At 41.2% G+C, this 22,566-nt stretch overlaps 1 protein-coding gene across 1 annotated transcript; it reads right to left on the bottom strand.

Annotated features, from left to right (window-relative positions):
* Nucleotides 1-21,039: 21,039 nt before the first annotated feature.
* Nucleotides 21,040-22,374, bottom strand: LOC125381933 (extensin-like). Its single transcript, XM_048399297.1, has one exon. It carries the CDS (start codon nt 22,372-22,374, stop codon nt 21,040-21,042), a length of 1,335 nt encoding a protein of 444 aa, XP_048255254.1.
* Between the last annotated feature and the right edge of the window lie 192 nt (nt 22,375-22,566).

A 22,566-nucleotide genomic window follows, 5' to 3' on the forward strand; every position in this document is an offset into this window, starting at 1 on the left:
ACGGCGCTCGTGCGGTGACAAAAAGATGGTGAAACAGGTTTCCCGCCTGTGGCATAAACTGCAAGTGCATGTTAGCTGTATAAATGCGTTCGTCTGCACGTTTCACACGTGATGAAATCACACAAAAGAAACTGTCACAGGCGAAGAGAGAGAGAGAGCCATCGGTATGGTCGAAATGGGGGCAACACAGGTCCAAAATGCCAGAAGGTTTGGTTGTACACCATTGACAGTAGCCAGGCTGATTCAACGGTACAGGCAGACAGGGGGGACACAGGGCAGGCCTAGAACCGGTCGACCCCGAGTGACAAAACCACTGGAAGACGGTCAGATATGGTCCATCCATTCAGCAGGGGAAGTGTCATGTTGTGGGGCGGTATTTGTGGAGATAAGAAGACTGATTTGGTGATTATACAGGGAAACCTGAACGCTGTGCAATACAGAGACCAAGTGTTGCAGCCAGTTGTGCTTCAGTTCCTACAAAACCAACAGCAGGGGACATTGTTTCAACACGGCAATGCTAGGTCCTATACTGCAAGACTGACTCGGAACTTTCTAAACCAGCAGAACGTTGACGTTTTGCCCTGGCCTGCCCACTCACCCGATATGAATCCTATTGAACATCTGTGGGACCATCTTGACAGACAGATTAGAGCACGCCACCAGCCTCCCGTCAACAGACAAGAATTGCAGCAGGTCCTAAGAGACGAGTGGCAACGGCTTCCAATCCACGTCATCAGAAGACTGACGTCATCGATGAGGCTGCGTATCACAGCATGCATTGAGGCAGCTGGACGTCATACACGCTATTGAAGGCAACTCTGTCGACAATGAAGTTGTAGTGTGTCTGACAATGTTTTGGTGACATTTCAGACAACTTTTGAAAATGAATTTTCTTACCCCACCATTGTTTACCTTGAGCTTACATTACCTGTGATTGCACAATTTCATTCAAACTGTGGTTGATCAATCATTGGTTACCCCTCCCTAGATTATATAATAATTCACAACAAAACCTCTTCTTATTTTTTATCGATCATGGAACTCGACCTATACTTTCTTTTGCCGCCCAGTTTATTTTGGTCTCCCAATTCATTTTGTCCAATGTGACAAAGAACTTCATACAAGTGTTGATATTAATTTCGTTACATTAGCACACATGTAATCAAGCTCACGCTTAAGTTTAGATCTACTCGTTTGTCAAGTTTTAATTTCGTGGCCTTTGAAACAATTGAGGTATGACTCGATGTTTTATATTTAATGACATTTTCATTTTGTCAATAAAACACCGAATGTTATTCGACAAGAACAAAAATAATCTATTTGTTATGACTAGAATATTCTTGCATGATTTTTATGATTTGACTCTGAAAATCATAGAGTCAGTTTCGGCATAAAGTGAATGAGTAAGTATGGTTTGACGCCGCTTTTAACAAACACGTCCCATTTCAATTCTGGAAACCCATTTGTCCAAAAACTCTCCATGCTGTTGCCAGTCTCTGTCAAAGGTATTTACAAAATTGAACATGCTGTTCTCATGGGTACATAAAAAGGAAGAAAAAATGTAAAAAAACAATCTTTCAAAAACTCAAAATATAAACTGTCGCCCTTGGGCGAGAAAACATTCCTTTGCTCAAAACTCATGTTTTTCTTTGGCAAATACATAGAGGTTTATCTACAGGCATCATGACACATGATTCAACTCATTTTAACTTAATTCAACTAATTTGTCGCGGTATTAAAATATTTCGCCCATGGGCGAAAAGGTTTGGCCCATAGTCGAGAAAATTTTCCTTTGCTCAAAACTCATGTTTTTCTTTGGCAAATACATAGAGGTTTGTCTTCAGGCATCATGACGCATGATTTAACTCATTTTAACTTAATTCAACTAATTTGTGACGTAAGTAAATTATTTGGCCCATGTTTTGGTCATTCCTTTAGAAGCATTAACTAATTGTGTGCAAAGTAAATTGTATCATGAGAAATATACTCAATATTAATGTTATATCATTACATTACCATCTAAAATGGGCCTTGGGTCGGATGTAACCTTTACAGAAGATTTACAAATTTGACCTTTAGTACATAATGTAACGATCTATAATGAACCCGGCCTCACCTCTCAAAAAATAGTTATAGTTTATCATACGAATTCATGCGAGTGCATTCCAATTCATTGGCGTTATTTTACACAACATAAAGTATAGTTAGTTTCATTCTCATTTCCCATATCATGTCTCGTTATATTTCCATTCGTCACATTGTTTATGGTGACTTAGAAAGACGAGGCCACAGAGCGGAAGAACCCGGCCTGACGCATCTTTGTTCTTGTGTATTGTAGTCAAATGTTAACGGCCTACACTTTTAAGTGGATTTTTCGTTCCATATACGTTCCGTTAATCACACTGGGAAATTAAGTGACACTAGGTGTGCGATATATAGGTACACGTGAGCGTAATTTCAGAAAAACCCGATTCGTCTTTCATTGCATAACGTCTGGCTGAATATCTCACATTCTAACGAAATCTCGAAATAATTATTTTGTTATATGCGGTGTCGAACTGACCAATGGGAATTATGTTTGAAGCCGACTGAGGAAGACTTGAGTGAATACTTTGACACGAAAGCAGCTTTTAAATGCATTGCCACTTTTGGTATGAAAAAATGGGAACAGTCCTGAAAAAACAACAGCCTTCTTATGATAATTCCCATATTCTCATTAGTACGTTGCATCTAATTACAGTGTCGGCCTTATTAACAGGTGAGTCTACAATACTTGCTCTCGTTGAAATTACAATCTGCCACGCGTGAATAACCAGTTAGGCATGTGCTGATATGGGCAAAAACCCAGCCTGTCTTTATATTTTTATAGATACATGTATTACATATTTTCGTTAATTGTGGATATACGTTCAGCACAAAGACACAAAAGGTTTATGAAAGATGAATTGGTGCCTTGATATATTCAACATGAATGAATCTTGTATTTTCTCCGCGATCCTGATATGCATCATCGTTTAATGGGTCATTCAATATAAGTATGTTTGGAGGTGATATCAAAGGCGCCGCCCTATAGACACACTGTCGTCCGTTTCGCGTGAACTACCACCCCATCCTGTCAGTAAGAGTTATGTAATCGATACACAAATATCTTTGATGCGGTGTCAATGTGGAAGGGGTTTGAATGGGCGATCTTTTTTTCCACAGGGCAATAACTCTCCTCTTGAAATGATATAAGCGACGGTCCAAACTGTCGCTTCCGGTCACACTGGACAAACGATCTTTTTCAATTTATCTTCCCCTTAAGAAAAATATACCTTGCCTGAGTCAGTCAGTCAATATGCATATTGACTGAAATTTTCAGTCAATATACATATTGGGCCTGATTATAGACACTGACTGTAACATATGTAAGTATAATCTGTTCTATGTAAAAACAAATACTTAAATCCATTTATATACGTGGAATGATTGTGGGTTCAATTTGCATTTATTAAACCATCAGCAGATTTGATGATATACTTTCTAAATTCATATTTGCTATATGATAATAATAGCTACAAAATATACTTTATACTACAGGTGTCTTGAACTACTGTTGAATGAAAATCAGGATACTTAGATACAGCAGGATAGTGTGTGGGTTTGTATGGGAAATAATTTGTCAACATTAAAATAAATATAATCTTACTAAAACTAAAACTATTTATGCATCATACACATTTTGTTGGGGAGTCAGTATGATTTGTTGTTTGTTGGGTCAAATCTCTGTAATTTAAGAGCATGAGTATCAGATTTCTTTAGGAAATGATGGATCAATGAATTAACACCTGTGATGACTCAGAGCACTTAATGGTGGGACACATGTTATAAGGGGCAGAATAATATGGGTAAATCTCTTATTTCAAAGTATGATGACTGGTATGTATATTGCAACTGAGTAACTGAGTGCTTAATAGATGCATGGTAGATTTTTATTTGGCCAATGTCTAAAAAATAATATAAATTTAAATATTCAGACGCAACTTTAATTTTGATATAAAAAGTAACATTTAAAATCAGTTGTTTGATTATTTTGAACGTTATGTCTTCTTAAAATATTTGTAAAGGCAAGGATGTATACTTACTATATAGATCATTGGTAAAGGCATGTCAAAGATGTCTGTGTGCTGCAAATGTAGGCGTATCACTAATTTTATTAAATTGAAGTCCATGGTAGTATTTGTTGAGATTTGAATGCTTGAATTGTTGTGGGAAATAACACAAAGGCTGATAAATAAAATGAGTTTGCATTATTTCATCGATGCAATATGTTAGCCCAGACTGACAGAATGCCTAGCTGTTTTCTGACGTAAAAGATACCGTGACAATATACCGTTTTTCATGACGTTTTTCCCGCTATCTTCCATAGTGACAATTCGTCTTGTAGTTGAAGACTCAACAAATGTTGATATTATAAACTAATAATCACCACAAAATATGTGCTAGTTAAAAATATTCAGTTGTAAACGACCGTTTTTGAACGAAGTTGCAACAGAATAACTCTTTAGCTTGGCTCCGTCTCTACATGTCAGTAGTTGTCGCAGCGCGCATTGATCCGGGAACCAGACCGGAAGCGACAGTTTGGACCGTCGCTTATATCATTTCAATAGGTTATTGCCCTTTGGAACAAAAAGATCGCCCATTAGATGGTGGTAATGTCCTGAAATGTTATAAAGTTAGATTAGGAAGGAGAAACATTGAAGTGTTTTATAATACTTAGGAACATGAGCAATAAGATTAAGCAACATAAACATGCATAAAATGGTTTAGGGAAAATGGTGAAAACAAATTGAAATATATTTTAATAAAACAGTATTGTACTAAACAACTTGCTAAAGCGGTGCCCAAAACTGTTGTAGACTGGCGAAATGCAAGTCATTATCATGCTATACGCATGCTTCCAGATATATCACCGGTATGAAGCTGAGAACTGACATGCCAAGTATAACCTGCATTCACACACGAAAGCAATATAATTCTTGTGTGTTTTCCCTCTCCTCTGAAAAATGTATCACTAAAGTATTTACATTGTAATATAGTAATGAATAAATCTTGGTAATTTGGTGTGTCTCCGATAGATGTGATTTTCAGATGGCAAGTTAAATTCAGTCTGAATCTATTCAACTCACCCGTAAAGTAAACCCTAGTCGCAAACCTAACTTATATATGAATGGTACAGAAATCAAAGATGTACAAAGTCATAAGCACCTAGGTATGACTTAATTGTACATGGGAAATGTACATTGATGATATTGCAAGGAAATGTTGTCTTCTGGTTAATTGCTTAAGAAGTTATAAATATCTTCTATCCCGAACTACCTTAGAAACTATGTACAAATCATTTATTTTACCATTTTTTAAATTACTGTTGTCATATATAGGACAACTGTACCACTGAACAAGCTAATTTATTAGAAAAATTAAACCTAGATACCCTTAGAACCATATGTGGCGCTGTCCGGGGTACGAGTCATCAGAAGATTTACAATGAAACAAATTGTAAGACAGAAGATACAATTCAAAATTGGCAATGTTATACAAAATGAATAACCATTTCTCCCCGGAATATCTTTGTAGGCTTATTTCTAATACAGTTTCGGAAAACACAAATTATAACTTAAGAGATAAAACAAATCTTCAAACAGTGAAGTGTAAAACAAAATCTTATGCAGGTTCATTTATACCAGGAACAACACAACTTTTGAATATGTTACCAGAAAACCTAGAGGGGGCAGAGACCATTACACAATTTAAGAATTTGCTTCACGTAAGTGGAGATAATGGTATACACTGGGATTTAAATTATGGAAACAGATTATGTCAAATTATTCACTGTCGCCTCATACTTGGCTGCAGTGATCTTAACGCAGATCAGTATCAGATCAGATTCTATCTACTGTTAAGCAACATAGTCACTGAATTTCAGAACTCTGGCATGATCAAGGATTACGAAGGTGTATGAGGGGAAGGCAGACGCGCGTGGATTTACTCTTGGGTTATTATTGTCTGGAGTCCACATCTTTGGGCATTTCAGACACTAATTGAGCAGTGTTCACTCTGTGAAGAGTAGAAGAGAAGAAGGAGAAGAATAGTTTATTATTGTGTCACCCGCTATACATATAAAATGACAAGGCAAAAATTAAAAACTCAGCGGCCGGACAAAATGGCCTACGAGACACTAAAAGACTCAGAAAAACAATATTTTATATATGTACACACCACATTTAATAGTAATTGTGAAAATAACATTCATAATATTATCCCCCACACAAGCATCCTATATACACACAACAACATCCGTTCCCACATCCAGTCCTTCACTCCCAGCAGCTTACCCAAAACACGCAAACACACTCGCTTATTCAAACACATCCAAACCCTCATTGACAACCGTTCAATCACATCCGAACCCTCACCCACACCGTCACACATTACCCTCACGCACACCCTGTTTCTCAAAAATACCCTCACCTGTACCTATTCCCGCATCCTTACTAACTCCCTTATCTGCTTTATCAACCACGTCCTCACTCGCATCCACATCCTTTCCCCTTCCACAAAAAGAAGCATTAACCAGGTACAGAGACACTAACAAAGTAACAATCCACTGTCATATATACACTCTCCCAACTAAACAACACACATACACATACAATTAAACCCGACAATACGAAACAAGCATACAGCACAATCTTACGGGCCAGTCACTCATCACAACTCGCAGCACCTCCATACAACAACCATACAACACAGCAAAACATGATAGATGATAGGAATTATCACATGTATACAACTACCCAATGTATTGTTTTATATTATATTTTCTTCTCCGAAACATTGAGAAGATTAATGCAGCAAATGGTTTAACCAGATCGTCGCACTGCATTAAGAATACGGTTTGGTCTGCAAGAGACATGGTAATAAACGAGGGGTTAATAAGGGATACTTTCTGCCAATGATTAAGTCTTAGATCATTATAAAAGTCACATGTTACCAAAAAGTGAACTTCATCTTCAACAGTTTGGCCATCACATAAGTTACAGACGCGCTCAGTAACAAGAGTTTTCGGGCGTGTTTCACGGCCTCATTCTTATTCTAAGGGTAAAGTTCCACAGCGAAGTTTAGCTAAAGTGCTTCGTCGTGATCTATCCAGAATATGATGTACTTAAAATAAAACATTCAGTGTATTTTTAAACAATCTTAACGTTCAAAGCTTATTACCTGTAGTATGGCCAGTGCCATTCCGAAGTCCGCGAAACTAGTTTTCTCTATCAAGTTCTATCAATTTTGATTTCAAAATTTGGAAATCTATATTACCAATATTATACACATCCAAAAGTGGTAGATCCAAAGAACCAAACATTCCCAGTCCCAGGACTTTCGGAATACAAGAGACAAATTTCTTATAAGGGCAATTATTCTCTGTGGGGAACTGAATTCAAATTCTTCCAGAAACGAACAACTCCAAATATCAAATATGAGGACTGTATTCGACAAACGTCAGTCTGTTAACGAAGTTTTTAAATTAATATTTTGAAAAAGCCATTTGTACGCCAGTTGTGACAGGGATGATGGTATGGTAGCTGTAGCAGACAGATTGACAGCCGTTGTTACGTGCGTCACTCGGTTATTTGAACGGCAGTGGCCTGGTTGCTTGTTACTATATACTTTGAGGATTTCTGTGGCCAGTAGCGGACGTAATTCAAACCCCTTCCACATTGACACCGCATCAAAGATATTTGTGTATCGATTACATAACTCTTACTGACAGGATGGGGTGGTAGTTCACGCGAAACGGACGACAGTGTGTCTATTGGGCGGCGCCTTTGATATCACCTCCAAACATACTTATATTGAATGACCCATTAAACGATGATACACATCAGGATCGCGGAGAAAATACAAGATTCATTCATGTTGAATATATCAAGGCAACCATTCATCTTTCATAAACCTTTTGTGTCTTTGTGCTAAAGATATATCCACAATTAAGGAAAATATGCAATACATGTATCCACACACACACACACACACACACACACACACACACACACACACACACACACACACACACACACACACACATCCACTTAAAAGCGTTGGCCGTTAACATTTGACTACAATACACAAGAACAAAGATGCGGCTCTGTGGCCTTGTCTTTGTAAGTCATCATAAACAATGTAACTAATAGAAATGTAACAACGAGACATGATATGGGAAATGAGAAAGAAACTAATAATACTTTAATGTTGTGGAAAATAACGCCAATGAATTGGAATGCACTCGCATGAATTCGTATGATAAACTATAAATATTTTTTGAGAGGTGAGGCCGGGTTCATTATAGATCGTTACATTATGTACTAAAGGTCAAATTTGTAAAACTTCTATAAAAGTAACATCCAACCCAAGGCCCATTTTAGATGGTTATGTAATGATATAACATTAAGTATATTTCATATGATACAATTTACTTTGCACACAATTAGTTAATGCTTCTAAAGGCCTGACCAAAACATGGACGAAATAATTTACTAACGCCACATATTAGTTGAATTAAGTTAAAATGAGTTGAATCAGGTGTTATTATGCTTGTAGAAGACCTTTATGTACTTGCCAAAGAAAAACATGAGTTTTGAAAAAAGGAGAACAGCATGTTCAATTTTGCAAATACCTTTGACAGAGCCTGGCCACAGCATGGAGAGTTTCTGGACAAATGAGTTTCCAGAATTAAAATGGGACGAGTTAGCAATATTTCAGCAATACCATGGCGGGGGACACGTGGTATGGGCGTCACGCATTTTACCCCATGTGGGTAACCCGGGTCTTCTAAAGCTTTAATCGCAAAGCTAACCAACCGCCCATCAGACATAAAGTGTTGTTTCTTGAAAAATATAAATTATATGGGAAATATATAGTATTTCCTCATTAAATATATACGACATCGGGTCACAGGGTATTTAAACTGCGTGCCAAAAGAAAGTTTACACTGACAGATTGGATTTGATAAACAAAATTTACAAGCGTTATCAAAACGTTTCTAGACATAAAACTGCACGAAGAAATCCGCAACGTGAATTAAGAACCTGTAAAAAACCTGCTTCTCCAGTTATTCACGGTATTGTTGAAGTTGCCGCGTCATGCTCCAGAACCCGGAACTAGGGATCACGTGGAGAGAATCGTGTAAAGATAGAGCTACCGGTCGGTATTCAACCTATTTCGCTTGCTTACTGCTTACGTGCATAAACTTAACCCGTGATAGAAAGCGTCCATTATCAACTTGCATGCTATTGAATTGATCAGGAAAAAGACACAAAGTTTTATAGCTCATGTGACTATTTCTGGTTGGTTGGTTGGTTTGGTGTTTAACGCCGCACTCGGCAATATTCCAGCTATATGACGGCGGTCTGAAAATAATCGAGTCTGGACCAGACAACCCAGTGATTAATATCCTGAGCATCGATCTACGCAATTGAGGTCGATGACATGCATCAACTAAGTCAACGAGCCTGACCACCCGATCCCGTTAGTCGCCTCTTACGACAAGCATAGTCACCTTTTACAGCAAGCATGGGTTACTAAAGGACTATTTCAGGAACAATGACAACATGGTTGTAATAAAGGTGTAAGCAAGAATATGCGCACTGTGAAAAAAATAAATAAAATAACAGACGTTTAGTATGCGACACAACATCACGAATAGTTTATAATTATACCACCCCTAAGCATGCGTATGACTCACAGATAAAAATGTTCACAGTACTATGGCTTTTTTACAAATCTCCACAAATATGTATCTGCGTCATACATGTCCTATCGTCCAAGTATGTCCTACTGCAGTGGCACGAGCACATTAGGACGCGTGAAGATCCGGGGTAGAATAGGTCTTCAGCAACCCATGCTTGCCCTAAAAAGGTGACAATGCTTGTCGTAAGAGGCGACTAACGGGATCGGGTGGTCAGGCTCGCTGACTTGGTTGATGCATGTCATCGTATCCCAATTTCGTGGATCGATGCTCATAATGTCAATTACTGGATTGTCTGGTCCAGACTCGATAATTACCGACCGCCGTCAAATAGCTGGATTATTGCTGAGTGCGGCGTTAACAACAACAACAACAACAACAACAACAACAACAACACATAATTATACATGGAGAGCTATTGACTTCGTGGTAAAATAGAAGTAATCGTAGTGTGCCTCTTTGTACACTGTGTGAAAACATTGAAGGAATCATATCAATTCAGACAAAGCTCAGAATGGGAAAATGCAGTTTATTTAGATAAAGGGTGGTATGTAAAACTCAAGGGTCGTGGCATGACGATAATACATTATATTATGCGTAAAAGAAAGAATTAAATATTATTCCACATACCACATACGAACTGCGTATCAAATTTCATAATGTTAGACGTCAACAAGGCTAGTAATGTGCAATAATTGGCATTTAATATGGATGTCATTTCGAAAGAAAAATCTTAGGGATGTCTTTGGTAAACCTTTGATATGACCATATACACAAAACTTCAACTTCATAACCCGAATGTTTCAGAGAAGATGTTTAAGATGCGAAACATGATAAAAGGCTGAGCATTGGACAAAGGTACGTCTTTCTTTAAAATCGGATCAGAACTCTTTAGGCATAATTAGAAACCACTGCGGGGATAGCATGCAAAGTTTCAGCTGCGCCGACGATTGTTTTGAGACGCGGGGGCTCGGGTAGTCAAGTCGTCTAAGGCGCCGCAATTCGCTGTGCATAGTTGCGTCCCTTGACCACGCCAGAAACCTTTGATCGTGGGTTCGAATCCCGGCTATGTTTCTAGCTTTATAAGAACCATACCCGTGTTCGTGGGCTTCACCACAGTGGTAAACGTCTAAGACCATCATCACTTCGGGCTCCCCCCCCCCCCCTACACACACACACATCACCGCGATATGACTGGAATACTGTTAAAAGCGGTGTTAAACACAACTCAGTGGTTGAGACGCCCAACGACAGGTGAGCCCAAGTTCGGGTGAGCTCAAATCAGAGAAAAGCAAACGTTGAGTCCTGGCGTAACCCGCCCGGGTATGTGTGTGTACACGTTGTAAAGGAGTGTGTCGATGGGGCAGTGCACTGTAGCGTCTGAGATGATATACTACTCATATAAAAAAAATCATATTACTATAGTTAATTTGTTATTGCATTAGATGCTTCGAAATTCTATACTACCATAGTTCGGGTTGGTGGGGTAGGGGTAGGGGTGTGGGTGTGGGTGTGGGTGTGGGTGTGGGTGGGTATTAGGTGCTCGGATTTTATATCGAGATTACATTTTCTACTACGGCTACAAAACCACACATTTCTTTATTTAAAACCATGGGCCTGAATTTTGTTTTGAAATAAAAGCTTTGGAACAAAGTAATCTTGCTCCCCCCCCCCCCCCCCACACACACACACATCACCGCGATATGACTGGAATACTGTTAAAAGCGGTGTTAAACACAACTCAGTGGTTGAGACGCCCAACGACAGGTGAGCCCAAGTTCGGGTGAGCTCAAATCAGAGAAAAGCAAACGTTGAGTCCTTGCGTAACCCGCCCGGGTATGTGTGTGTACACGTTGTAAAGGAGTGTGTCGATGGGGCAGTGCACTGCAGCGTCTGAGATGATATACTACTTATATAAAAAAAATCATATTACTATAGTTAATTTGTTATTGCATTAGATGCTTCGAAATTCTATACTACCATAGTTCGGGTTGGTGGGGTAGGGGTAGGGGTGTGGGTGTGGGTGTGGGTGTGGGTGTGGGTGTGGGTGTGGGTGTGGGTGTGGGTGTGGGTGTGGGTGTGGGTGTGGGCGTGGGTGTGGGTGGGTATTAGGTGCTCGGATTTTATATCGAGATTAGATTTTCTACTACGGCTACAAAACCACCTATTTCTTTATTTAAAACCATGGGCCTGAATTTTGTTTTGAAATAAAAGCTTTGGAACAAAGTAATCTTGGTGGCAGCCAACTTCTATTATTTTTGACAGTCTGAAGCATAATTATTTTTTTCAAGAATTTACAGGGTAGGCTACTCTGGTACTAATGCAGTAAACTACGGTTATAACGAACTCAAAGGGATCACTCATTTTAGTTCGTTATAAACGTAGTTCGTTATAGGCACATATCGGCATATATATGTATATCTAAGTTCTTTGTACATTATAAGAACCATTGAAATACATCCTTCTATTTCTGTCACAAGATAAACTGACATAAATTCTAATATTGCTTTTGACTTTCATTTGGCTTCCAGAAGAGAAAACTATTACACATTTATGTAGATAACCATCACGGACAAACGTTTACCCTCAAAGCCGGATATACATTTCCGCGTGTGATATGGGGTTCAAGCAGCTATAGAAACAATAACATGCTGGTTTGGCTGAGACTTGTGTCCGGGAAAGTCACATTCTGGGAAAACAGATGTGCTGTGTAATAACAGCAAGGTTACAACGAACCGGGTTTATGTACTCTGAAACGGCCGATCGCCCATGAATACTCCCTCTTATGTAACAAATAAAGCTGGCAGCGGTTTTGTGAAGGGAAGAATGTGATTCATTCGGGCTTACTCGGCTTATTCCGTCCAAATCCACGTGCAGGGGGAGTGATACCGACTGATCCCTCTGCATGTAGGTCGTACAACGTGATTTACGATTGAAAAAAACCCTTCTCTTTTAGGGTTAATAAATATATGTGTTTGTATGCGAATTAGGACTGCCCCAGATTGTGTGATATGAAAGTCACGTGAACTAGTTAAACTAGAAACTTCAGTTCATATACTATTTCCCCCAATGGTGGCCGAGGTAACCTATGGACTTGAGGTGATCCAAGTAATGTTTTTAGAGATTGACTCAAATTCACTTGTGGACAGAAACCCCCGAGTTTCATCTAAAGTAGAGTAGGGTTTACCAATTAGGCTGAGCCAACTACAAAAGAGACATTACATGCCACCCTCTCACGTGGACAAAGTGTGTCGTTACAGCCTTATTCATTATTGGGGTTAACGCTTCTTTGAACAGTATTTCAGTTATATCACGACGTGTCAGCTTGATGTGGGAGGAAAGCCAAATGGGCACTTAAAAACCAGAAATAAAGAATATTTCTCAATTTTCTTTTCATCTTCTATTCTCAAGTGGATTGCATTCCTTTCTATTACGATAAATACCATGGATCCTTTTGCTACCATATCCTCCTTTTGACGCTTAAACTGTTTATGTGTGCGCGAGACATGATGTGAGAAATGACTGATACCAGATATGGTTATGTCGACATGTGTACGTGATGACTGTTATGTCGACATGTGTACGTGATGACTGTTATGTCGACATGTGTACGTGATGACTGTTATGTCGACATGTGTACGTGATGACTGTTATGTCGACATGTGTACGTGATGACTGTTATGTCGACATGTGTACGTGATGACTGTTATGTCGACATGTGTACGTGATGACTGTTATGTCGACATGTGTACGTGAAGACTGTTATGTCGACATGTGTACGTGATTACTGTTATGTCGACATGTGTACGTGATGACTGTTATGTCGACATGTTTACGTGAAGACTGTTATGTCGACATGTGTACGTGAAGACTGTTATGTCGACATGTGTACGTGATGACTGTTATGTCGACATGTGTACGTGATGACTGTTATGTCGACATGTGTACGTGAAGACTGTTATGTCGACATGTGTAGGTGAAGACTGTTATGTCGACATGTGTACGTGAAGACTTTATGTCGACATGTGTACGTGATGACTGTTATGTCGACATGTGTACGTGAAGACTGTTATGTTGCCATGTGTACGTGAAGACTGTTATGTCGACATGTGTACATGAAGACTGTTATGTCGACATGTGTAGGTGAAGACTGTTATGTCGACATGTGTACGTGAAGAGTGTTATATTGACATGTGTACGTGAAGACTGTTATGTCGACATGTGCGCATGAAGATTGTATGTTGCCATGTGTACGTGAAGACTGTTATGTCGACATGTGTACATGAAGTGCGTTATGTCGACATGTGTACATGAAGACTGTATGTCGACATGTGTACGTGAAGACTGTTATGTCGACATGTGTGCGTGAAGACTTTATGTCGACATGTGTACGTGAAGACTGTTATGTCGACATCTACAAGTGAAGACTTTATGTCGACATGTGTGCGTGAAAACTGTTATGCAGACATGTGTTAGTGAAGATTGTTATGTCGACATTTGTACGTGAAGAGCGTTATGTCGACATTTGTGCGTGAGGATTTTATATTGACATGTGTACGTGAAAGACTTTATGTCGACATGTATACGTGAAAGACTTTATGTCGACATGTATACGTGACAACTATACGTGAATATTATGTTGACGTCTCTACGCGAGGATTGTTGTGTTGACAAGTATACGTGAATATTGTGTTGACAACTGAACGCGAGGATTGTTGTGATGAGAAAGTGAACACTAAGATAGCTGTGTTGTATACGTGTGCACTAATCCAATGCGAGAACAACAACAGGCATTGACAAACAGCGTGATGGATTCAGTCATTCCTTATCATGTTATATTTACTTAAGGGTGGGCTATGTCAGTTCTCTGGGTATTCTATCTACAAGTGTCATGAAGCAAAGATTATCAGGGGTTCTCCATGGGAAGATTCGTACTGGTTTAATCGGTTGCCCGGATCCCTGATAGGCTGAAAGGTGACGACCTTACCATCAGGTCAGCGAACTCGTTGCTAAAAGAAAGGACTTAATCCGCCCCATTCATCAATTATTCCAATTCTTCAAGTCCATGAGTTTGGTTGAAACTCTTGAGTTTTCTTAAGTTGAGAAAGGTGAAATTTTCATTGTAGTTAACATAACACTTGATATTTCGCGACCCGTGAAGATCCGGGTTAGAACAGGTCTTCAGCAACCCATGCTTGCCCTAAAAGGCGACTATGCTTGTCGTAAGAGGCGACTAACGGGATCGGGTGGTCAGGCTCGCTGACAATTACGTGGATCGATGCTCATGATATCAATCACTGGATTGTCTGGTCCAGACTCGATTATTTACAGACCGCCGTCACACAGCTGGAATATTGCTGAGTGTGGCGTAAAACAGCAAACAAACAAACAAAGACTGCAGTGAACACAACACTTTGACGGAACTATTGTCTCACCAAAGTTTCCTTCCCGCAAATTGTCTCCATTTATCGTAAGTGTCTAGCCCGTACACAAACTGTTGTCTTCCTTTTTACGTTAGTTCCACATTGACAAGGCAGAACAATGACAGATGGCCAATTATGGAGTAAATATCGCTTCTTGACGTTTGTTAATCTCTTGAAAATGAATCGTTATAAATTGTAAATTTCTCATTGAACTCGTCAATCGAGACTGTTCGTTTCGCAAAGCAGTGCCATTCTTGTTACTTGACCAGTGTGTATTCTTTCGCTTCCAACAGCGGTCTCGTTGCTTTTAAGAATAATTTTTATTTTGTATATAATCATACCCAAATGTTTTATAAATAAATTTACTTTTAGTGACCTCAATTATTTTTGTTGCTTTTGTTCATATTTATTTAGATTTTGCAAACTCGGAACTACGTTTTAATTCGCAATCACAAGGGGTGGTGAAACGTCCCTGGGTGGTAGGTAGGGAGAGTTTACGTTTCATGGTTTTACATTTGTAATGAAAATAAATAATTTTCCGGCAGGCAGCTACATAAAAAGTGTCTCGTTAAATATCATGTTTATCTCATGTCGTGAAGTGAAAATCTGCTTCACTCTTGAAAACATCTCCCTTCCCCCCGTCACTCGAGTGAGTGAGTGAGTTGGGTTTAACGCCGCTTTTAACAGTATTCCAGTTATGTCGCGGGTGTCAGCTTAATGTGGGAGGAAAGCCCGAAGTGATGAAGGTCTTAGACGTTTACCACTTTGGTGAAGCCCGCGAACATGGGTATGGTGCTGACAAACCTAGAAACATAATCGGGGCGAACCGGGATTCGAACCCACAACGATAGGTTTCTGGCGTGCCTAAGGGACGCAACTCTGCACAGCGAATCGCGGCGCCTTAGACGACTGGGTTCGCTTCCGGCCGCGTCATATCAAAAGACTATAAAAGATGGTATTTTGTTGTTTCCCTGCCTGGATGGCTCGGGTGCATAATTTGGTTTCTGCGTTGGGTATTCGTGTTAAACTGCGGAATGGTATCTCAGTGGGCTAGCACTATAAAATCGGCAGCTACACACACACACACACGCACACGCACACACACACGCACACGCACGCGCGCGCACACACACACACACACACACACACACACACACACACACATCGCTATATGAGCGCAATCATCTAGGTCGCGATGTTAAGTCCCATCTCACCTCACCTCACCTCTCACTAACATATATTTACGTGACCTACTGGCATTGTACGTCACTCAGTCAACAACACGAAGTAAAGGTTTGTTTTTATCCTCTGAAACATAATATAGGATGATTCATTGGTCATTAATGTAGCCATACACACTTGATGGTGATAGCCAGACGTAGTTGAGCAGATGTACCGTGTCTATTTATCAAATGCGTGTTTTGCTTTGTGATGTTCCCTTCGAAAAGAAAATTCAGTTGTTTGAACTGTTCCATTGACATTCAAAAATATTCATGAAATAGTTGTCAATCAAGTTCTAGCTCTTCAACTAGCCGATGATATTCACCGTACTCTTTACATTTCATCAAAATGGCGCGTACCCGCCAACGTCTCTTATTTTGAACTTTTTTAGGTAAATACATTAATATTAACCCCACTATATCGATATCGATCCCCGACCGCGTCATACCAAAAGACGTTAAAAGATGGTACTTGTTGTTACCCTGTCTGGCGCTCGGCATTAAGGGGCTAAAACAAGGACTGGTCGGCTCGGAGTCAGTATACTGTGTCTGAGTGGGGTATTCATGTTCAATTGCGGCATGGTATCTCAGTGAGCTAGCACTATAGATCGGCATCATGATCAGTCCGGACTAGTACAAGCAGCCACACAAACACACACACGTACATGCACGTCGCTATATAAGTGCAATGATCTTGGTAGCGACGTTAAACCCCACTTCACCTCACCTACACCACGACCTGATAGCCTAAACATACTTATAAAACATGAAATATGCGTGGCAGTTTAAACTCAACAATCCCACAGACTTCTTACAACGTAAGATTATTCAGCCTGACTCATGTGATCCTATTTGCAGCAATGTATTTCCGTTTTGGTTTCAAGTCAATACCTTCATCATCAGAAATGTCACACAGTAATATCAAAATAACAATAAGTGTGTTTCTATACACACAGGAAATGCTGTCCTTCCGAAAAAAGGTTCCTTCGGTACATAAGTACATGTGTAAAGCTCACAGTAAGTCCTGCGCTAATTGAAGTGGTCACGGCTCGCATTGATTCGGACGCTACTCTGTTCCCGTGGCCAAGGCTGTCCGTTGTATGAAATGTCAGTGTAGCAGGGATCATATGGCAAACAATGGGAGCTCGACCGTTCCCAGGCGGACTTAAGCCCCGTCGTATGATATCAAAGAAAGTGGAAATATTTCAGTGTTTTATTCTAAAAAATATCAACTTACAAAACATTAAGACGTTGCCTGTGACACGTGAATGTAGACCACGATCAAAGCACGGCTTGCATAGCTAACGACAAAAAACACAAGAATTTAACAAAAGATACTGATACAGAAAGATATATACATGATATAAATTAGTTATAAAGGAATGGATCATATCACATGGATTATATATCTTCAAAAACATTTCTTTAGTGTTCAGCAGTTCAAAAGTCGACTTGAACAGTTTGTTGTGCGTATTTTAGAACAAAATTAGGTGTGAAATGTTTTATAAACAATGTACATATAACCTGGTATAAGTACCTTTCCAGATACCAACACAAACTCATTCCACATGTGTACGTTGACTCCTAGGACGGATTTCTGTCTCTATTGGTGTGATCAAATTGAAGTATGTTCACGTACAGGGATCTATACTCCCCATGAAGTTGAGAATGCAAAGGGAATGCACTCTGATCCGTCGAATGGGATACTAATGGCATACCCTTCAAGCTACCTCTCCTTGGTGTAGAAACGTGTGCGTTTAATGCTTGTTGTTATCAGTATTTTTGACTTATTTCTGATAAGCTTTGTCAGCTGTATCAAACAGCATCTTTAAGGCAAGTCCTGTTGCATCTTCGCTGAATGAACGAGTAAATGAATTTAAGAGTCCTCATGGAAATAATACTGTATCCTCTCCGCCCTCAGCGGATATTCACAGCCATGCTTTTCGTAATACTGTAACTGACAAGGGATCTCACCTTGCAATGATTAGGAACAAGGCCCCTCCACGCCGATCATAATCCTCGCCTATCAATCTGTTTTCCGAGTTCTGTTATCTCATATATGCACGACCCTGGTGCATCAGTGTCTTTAAGTCCAATTAAAACACATGATTTAGTCTGGTGTGCCACAAGCATCAAGTGTTCGGCCCTACCAATAATGGTGCCAGTTTCGTGGTGATGGAAACACGTAAAAAGAGTGTTAAAGAACTTGATTTTGGTCATTGCCGGATAGGGACTTCCAATTGTCACAGTGATTCCCAGAATCTCCGCAGGTTTAATATCCCAGTTCCCCGTGCATGCCAACGTTTGTCCTTCCAAACTGACAATACCCGCCACGTCAACTTTACCCCGCTTGGTCAGAGCTAACAGAACGTTCCTCCAGTTGACTTTGTTTTTCATTTTTCAAAGAATCCGTTTATCTTCTTTTCTCCGATTTTGTTAAAACTATTCGAATGAATCTGTGTCTTTCGTCGCTTGTGTTTTGTTGGTGAATGACTCGGCTTGACTGACAGTCGTGATACAGACAGCCGACAGAAGCTGTTGCAGATAGGATGTGGCGAGGGTTCTGTGGCGATTGTGTTTATATCGCGCGGCGCTGAGGTTGGTATCGCTCGACGTAATTTCCGGGTCGTGTTTTGCATAGCGTTGGAAAACTAGGTAACTATCAATAGGTGCGTTTGGGCGATTGTTGTCAAATGCTGTTGATCAACAAGTTCTCCCACCACCGATGCTGTGTTCATAGTGTAAATATTTGTGTTGAATTTCAAGTTTTGTACTGATGTTTGCATATGCTCACCTTCAAATGTGTATATTTCACCGAGCATATGCACTGCGGAAATTGACTGATTTAACACTGATTTCGGGGGTGGTCGGGTAGCCTTGTGGTTAAAGCGTTCGCTCGTCACGCCGAAGACCCGGGTTCGATTCCCGACATGGGTACAATGTGTGAAGCCCATTTGTGGTGTATCCCGCCGTTATATTGCTGGAATATTGCTAAAAGCGGCGTAAAACCTCACTCACTCACTAACACTGAATCGTTGGTTGTATGGAGCAAAATGTGAACATCTGTATTGAAAGGGTTGAAAACGTAAAGGCGAACATTATCGCATTTTGTCTAAATTAGCGAGTTTTTTTATTTTGCACCGCTTTTAGCCATATGTTACTGCCATGTCACGGCAAATGCCCCGGAGAATCGCGGGTCATTTGACCAGTTTAATACCCAAATCACCCTCATTTGATGTAAGTATTAATTGTCATTAACTGAACACACTTTTTCATTATAAGAGTATCGCTTCCCACGTATACATGTTGGGAATAGAACCCGGGTGATCGGCGCGAGGAAGCAACACATGACCATTTACTACCCAACTCCCTCCTTAATTTAATATAAGTGAATAATATTAATTGTCATTAACAAAGCACAATATTACATAATAAGTGAGAGTTGGGGTTATAAACCTCTTCGAAAAGTATTTCAGTTATATCTAGGCGTTTCAGTCCAATGTGGGAAGAAAGCGATTTATATTTCGATCCGAAAGCTAGCGGATCCTGGCAGCTAAGGGACACAACCCTGCACATAGAGTGACGGCACCTGAGGCTACTGGGCCTCAGGTTTCTCGTTTCTGATATTGGGACAATTATGTTAAACGCCCTTGACCATTATGTGGACAATCGAGTGATTGACATCATGAGCATCGATCTACGTTGTCCATTTTGTCAAGAAATGGTTTGCCCTGTCCAGACTTGATTATTTACGTGTCTGACAGTAGCTCATAAGAACAGACAAACAAGAAAACAACACTAATTGCGGCTTAGAACAACAGACAAGAAAACAACAAGATTAGCTGCAGGAGAGAACGCCTCGCTCAAACGCAGCCCATTGACGTAAACCACATACTCCAGGTGTCTGAATAAGGCCACTGTGGGCGTCACAGTTTGACCGGAGCCCAGGTAAACCACGCGGCCATAGTATTGACACAATATTCCACTTCATCTTGTGCATATTTCAGCCACTGAGAGGAGACACAAGGGTGACACAACGTCACGAGGGCTGTCTCGGGATTCTGATTGGCTGACGACCTGTCCCGGAATGTGTGACGTCACAAAACGTGTCGCTGGTGTAAAGATTAAAACCTTGACTGGGATCAACTCGCTGAGAACGCGGACGCCGTTGATTAGCTACACACCTGCTGTTCGCTGTATGTGCTGTTCCGGTGACAATTATCACGGTGAAAGTGCAGTTTGTTTTAATACTAACGATTGTTTAGCGAATTACAGGGTGATAAGATAAAAACAATTAGGTGGTTGCCTGCTGGATATTTCGTCAGTGTTATTGTCGTTTCTTGTGACGGTTGATATGATAAAGACGATCGAGATATCTGAATGAAATGTTGAGTACGTTTATGAATAATCTAGAATAGACGGAAGGAGTCTGGGGAAAATGTCTGTCTGTCTGTCTGTCTGTCGTCACAATGTTTGACTGAGCATGACAATCATCCACACTTGGAAACAGATCCCGTTTCAACAACGTTGTCCATCCGGCCTTCCAGGTAAATGGAGTGTGCAAATATTTTCCCGGAATAGCACCCCGTAGTTAGTCCTTGAGTGTACTGCGTCATAAGATCTGGTGTGTGTGTTGGACACTAAGTTGACCCGGTGCGGGTGTCGGACACAAAGTGCGGGGCAGCTGGTGGAGGAGGCGGGAGATTTTGGTGTGTATGTGTCGGACACAAAGTGCGGAACAGCTGGTGGGGGTTGGGGGAGATACTGATGTGTATGTGTCGGACACAAAGTGCGGAACAGCTTGTGGGGATTGGGGGAGATATTGGTGTGTATGCGTTGGACACAAAGTGCAGGGCAGCTGGTGGGGGGTGGGGGAGATTTTGGTGTGTATGTGTCGGACACAAAGTGCAGGGCAGCTTGTTGGGGGTGGCGGAGATACTGGTGTGTATGTGTCGGACACAAAGTGCGGAACAGCTGGTGGGGGTTGGGGGAGATACTGGTGTGTATGTGTCGGACACAAAGTGCAGGGCAGCTGGTGGGGGTGGAGGAGATATTGGTGTGTATGCGTTGGACACATAGTGCAGGACAGCTGGTGGGGTTGTGGGGAGATATTGATGTGTATGTGTCGGACACAAAGTGCAGGGCAGCTGGTGGGGGGTGGGGGAGATATTGGTGTGTATGTGTCGGACACAAAGTGCAGGGCAGCTGGTGGGGGGGTGGGGGAGATATTGGTGTGTATGTGTCGGACACAAAGTGCAGGGCAGCTGGTGGGGGGTGGGGGAGATATTGGTGTGTATGTGTCGGACACAAAGTGCAGGACAGCTGGTGGAGAGGGGTAGGGGAGATATTGGTGTGCATGTGTCGGACACAAACTACGGGGCAGCTGGTGGAGAGGGGTAGGGGAGATATTGGTGTGTATGTGTCGGACACAAAGTGCAGGGCAGCTTGTTGGGGGTGGGGGAGATATTGATGTGTATGTGTGGGACACAAAGTGCGGAACAGCTGGTGGGGGTGGGGGAGATATTGGTGTGTATGCGTTGGACACATAGTGCAGGACAGCTGGTGGGGGTGGGGGAGATATTGGTGTGTATGCGTTGGACACATAGTGCAGGACAGCTGGTGGGGGTGGGGGAGATATTGGTGTGTATGCGTTGGACACATAGTGCAGGACAGCTGGTGGGGGTAGGGGAGATATTGGTGTGTATGCGTTGGACACATAGTGCAGGACAGCTGGTGGGGGTAGGGGAGATATTGGTGTGTATGCGTTGGACACATAGTGCAGGACAGCTGGTGGGGGTGGGGGAGATATTGGTGTGTATGCGTTGGACACATAGTGCAGGACAGCTGGTGGGGGGTGGGGGAGATATTGGTGTGTATGCGTTGGACACAAAGTGCAGGGCAGCTGGTGGGGGTAGGGGAGATATTGGTGTGTATGCGTTGGACACATAGTGCAGGACAGCTGGTGGGGGTGGGGGAGATACTGGTGTGTATGTGTCGGACACAAAGTGCAGGACAGATGGTGGGGGTAGGGGAGATATTGGTGTGTATGTGTCGGACACAAAGTGCAGGGCAGCTGGTGGATTGGTGGGTGGAGATATTGGTGTGTATGTGTCGGACACAAACTACGGGGCAGCTGGTG

The sequence above is a fragment of the Haliotis rufescens genome, unplaced genomic scaffold (assembly GCF_023055435.1).
Source record: "Haliotis rufescens isolate VD_foot unplaced genomic scaffold, xgHalRufe1.0.p SCAF_2, whole genome shotgun sequence".
NCBI classification, from domain to species: Eukaryota; Metazoa; Mollusca; class Gastropoda; order Lepetellida; family Haliotidae; genus Haliotis; species Haliotis rufescens.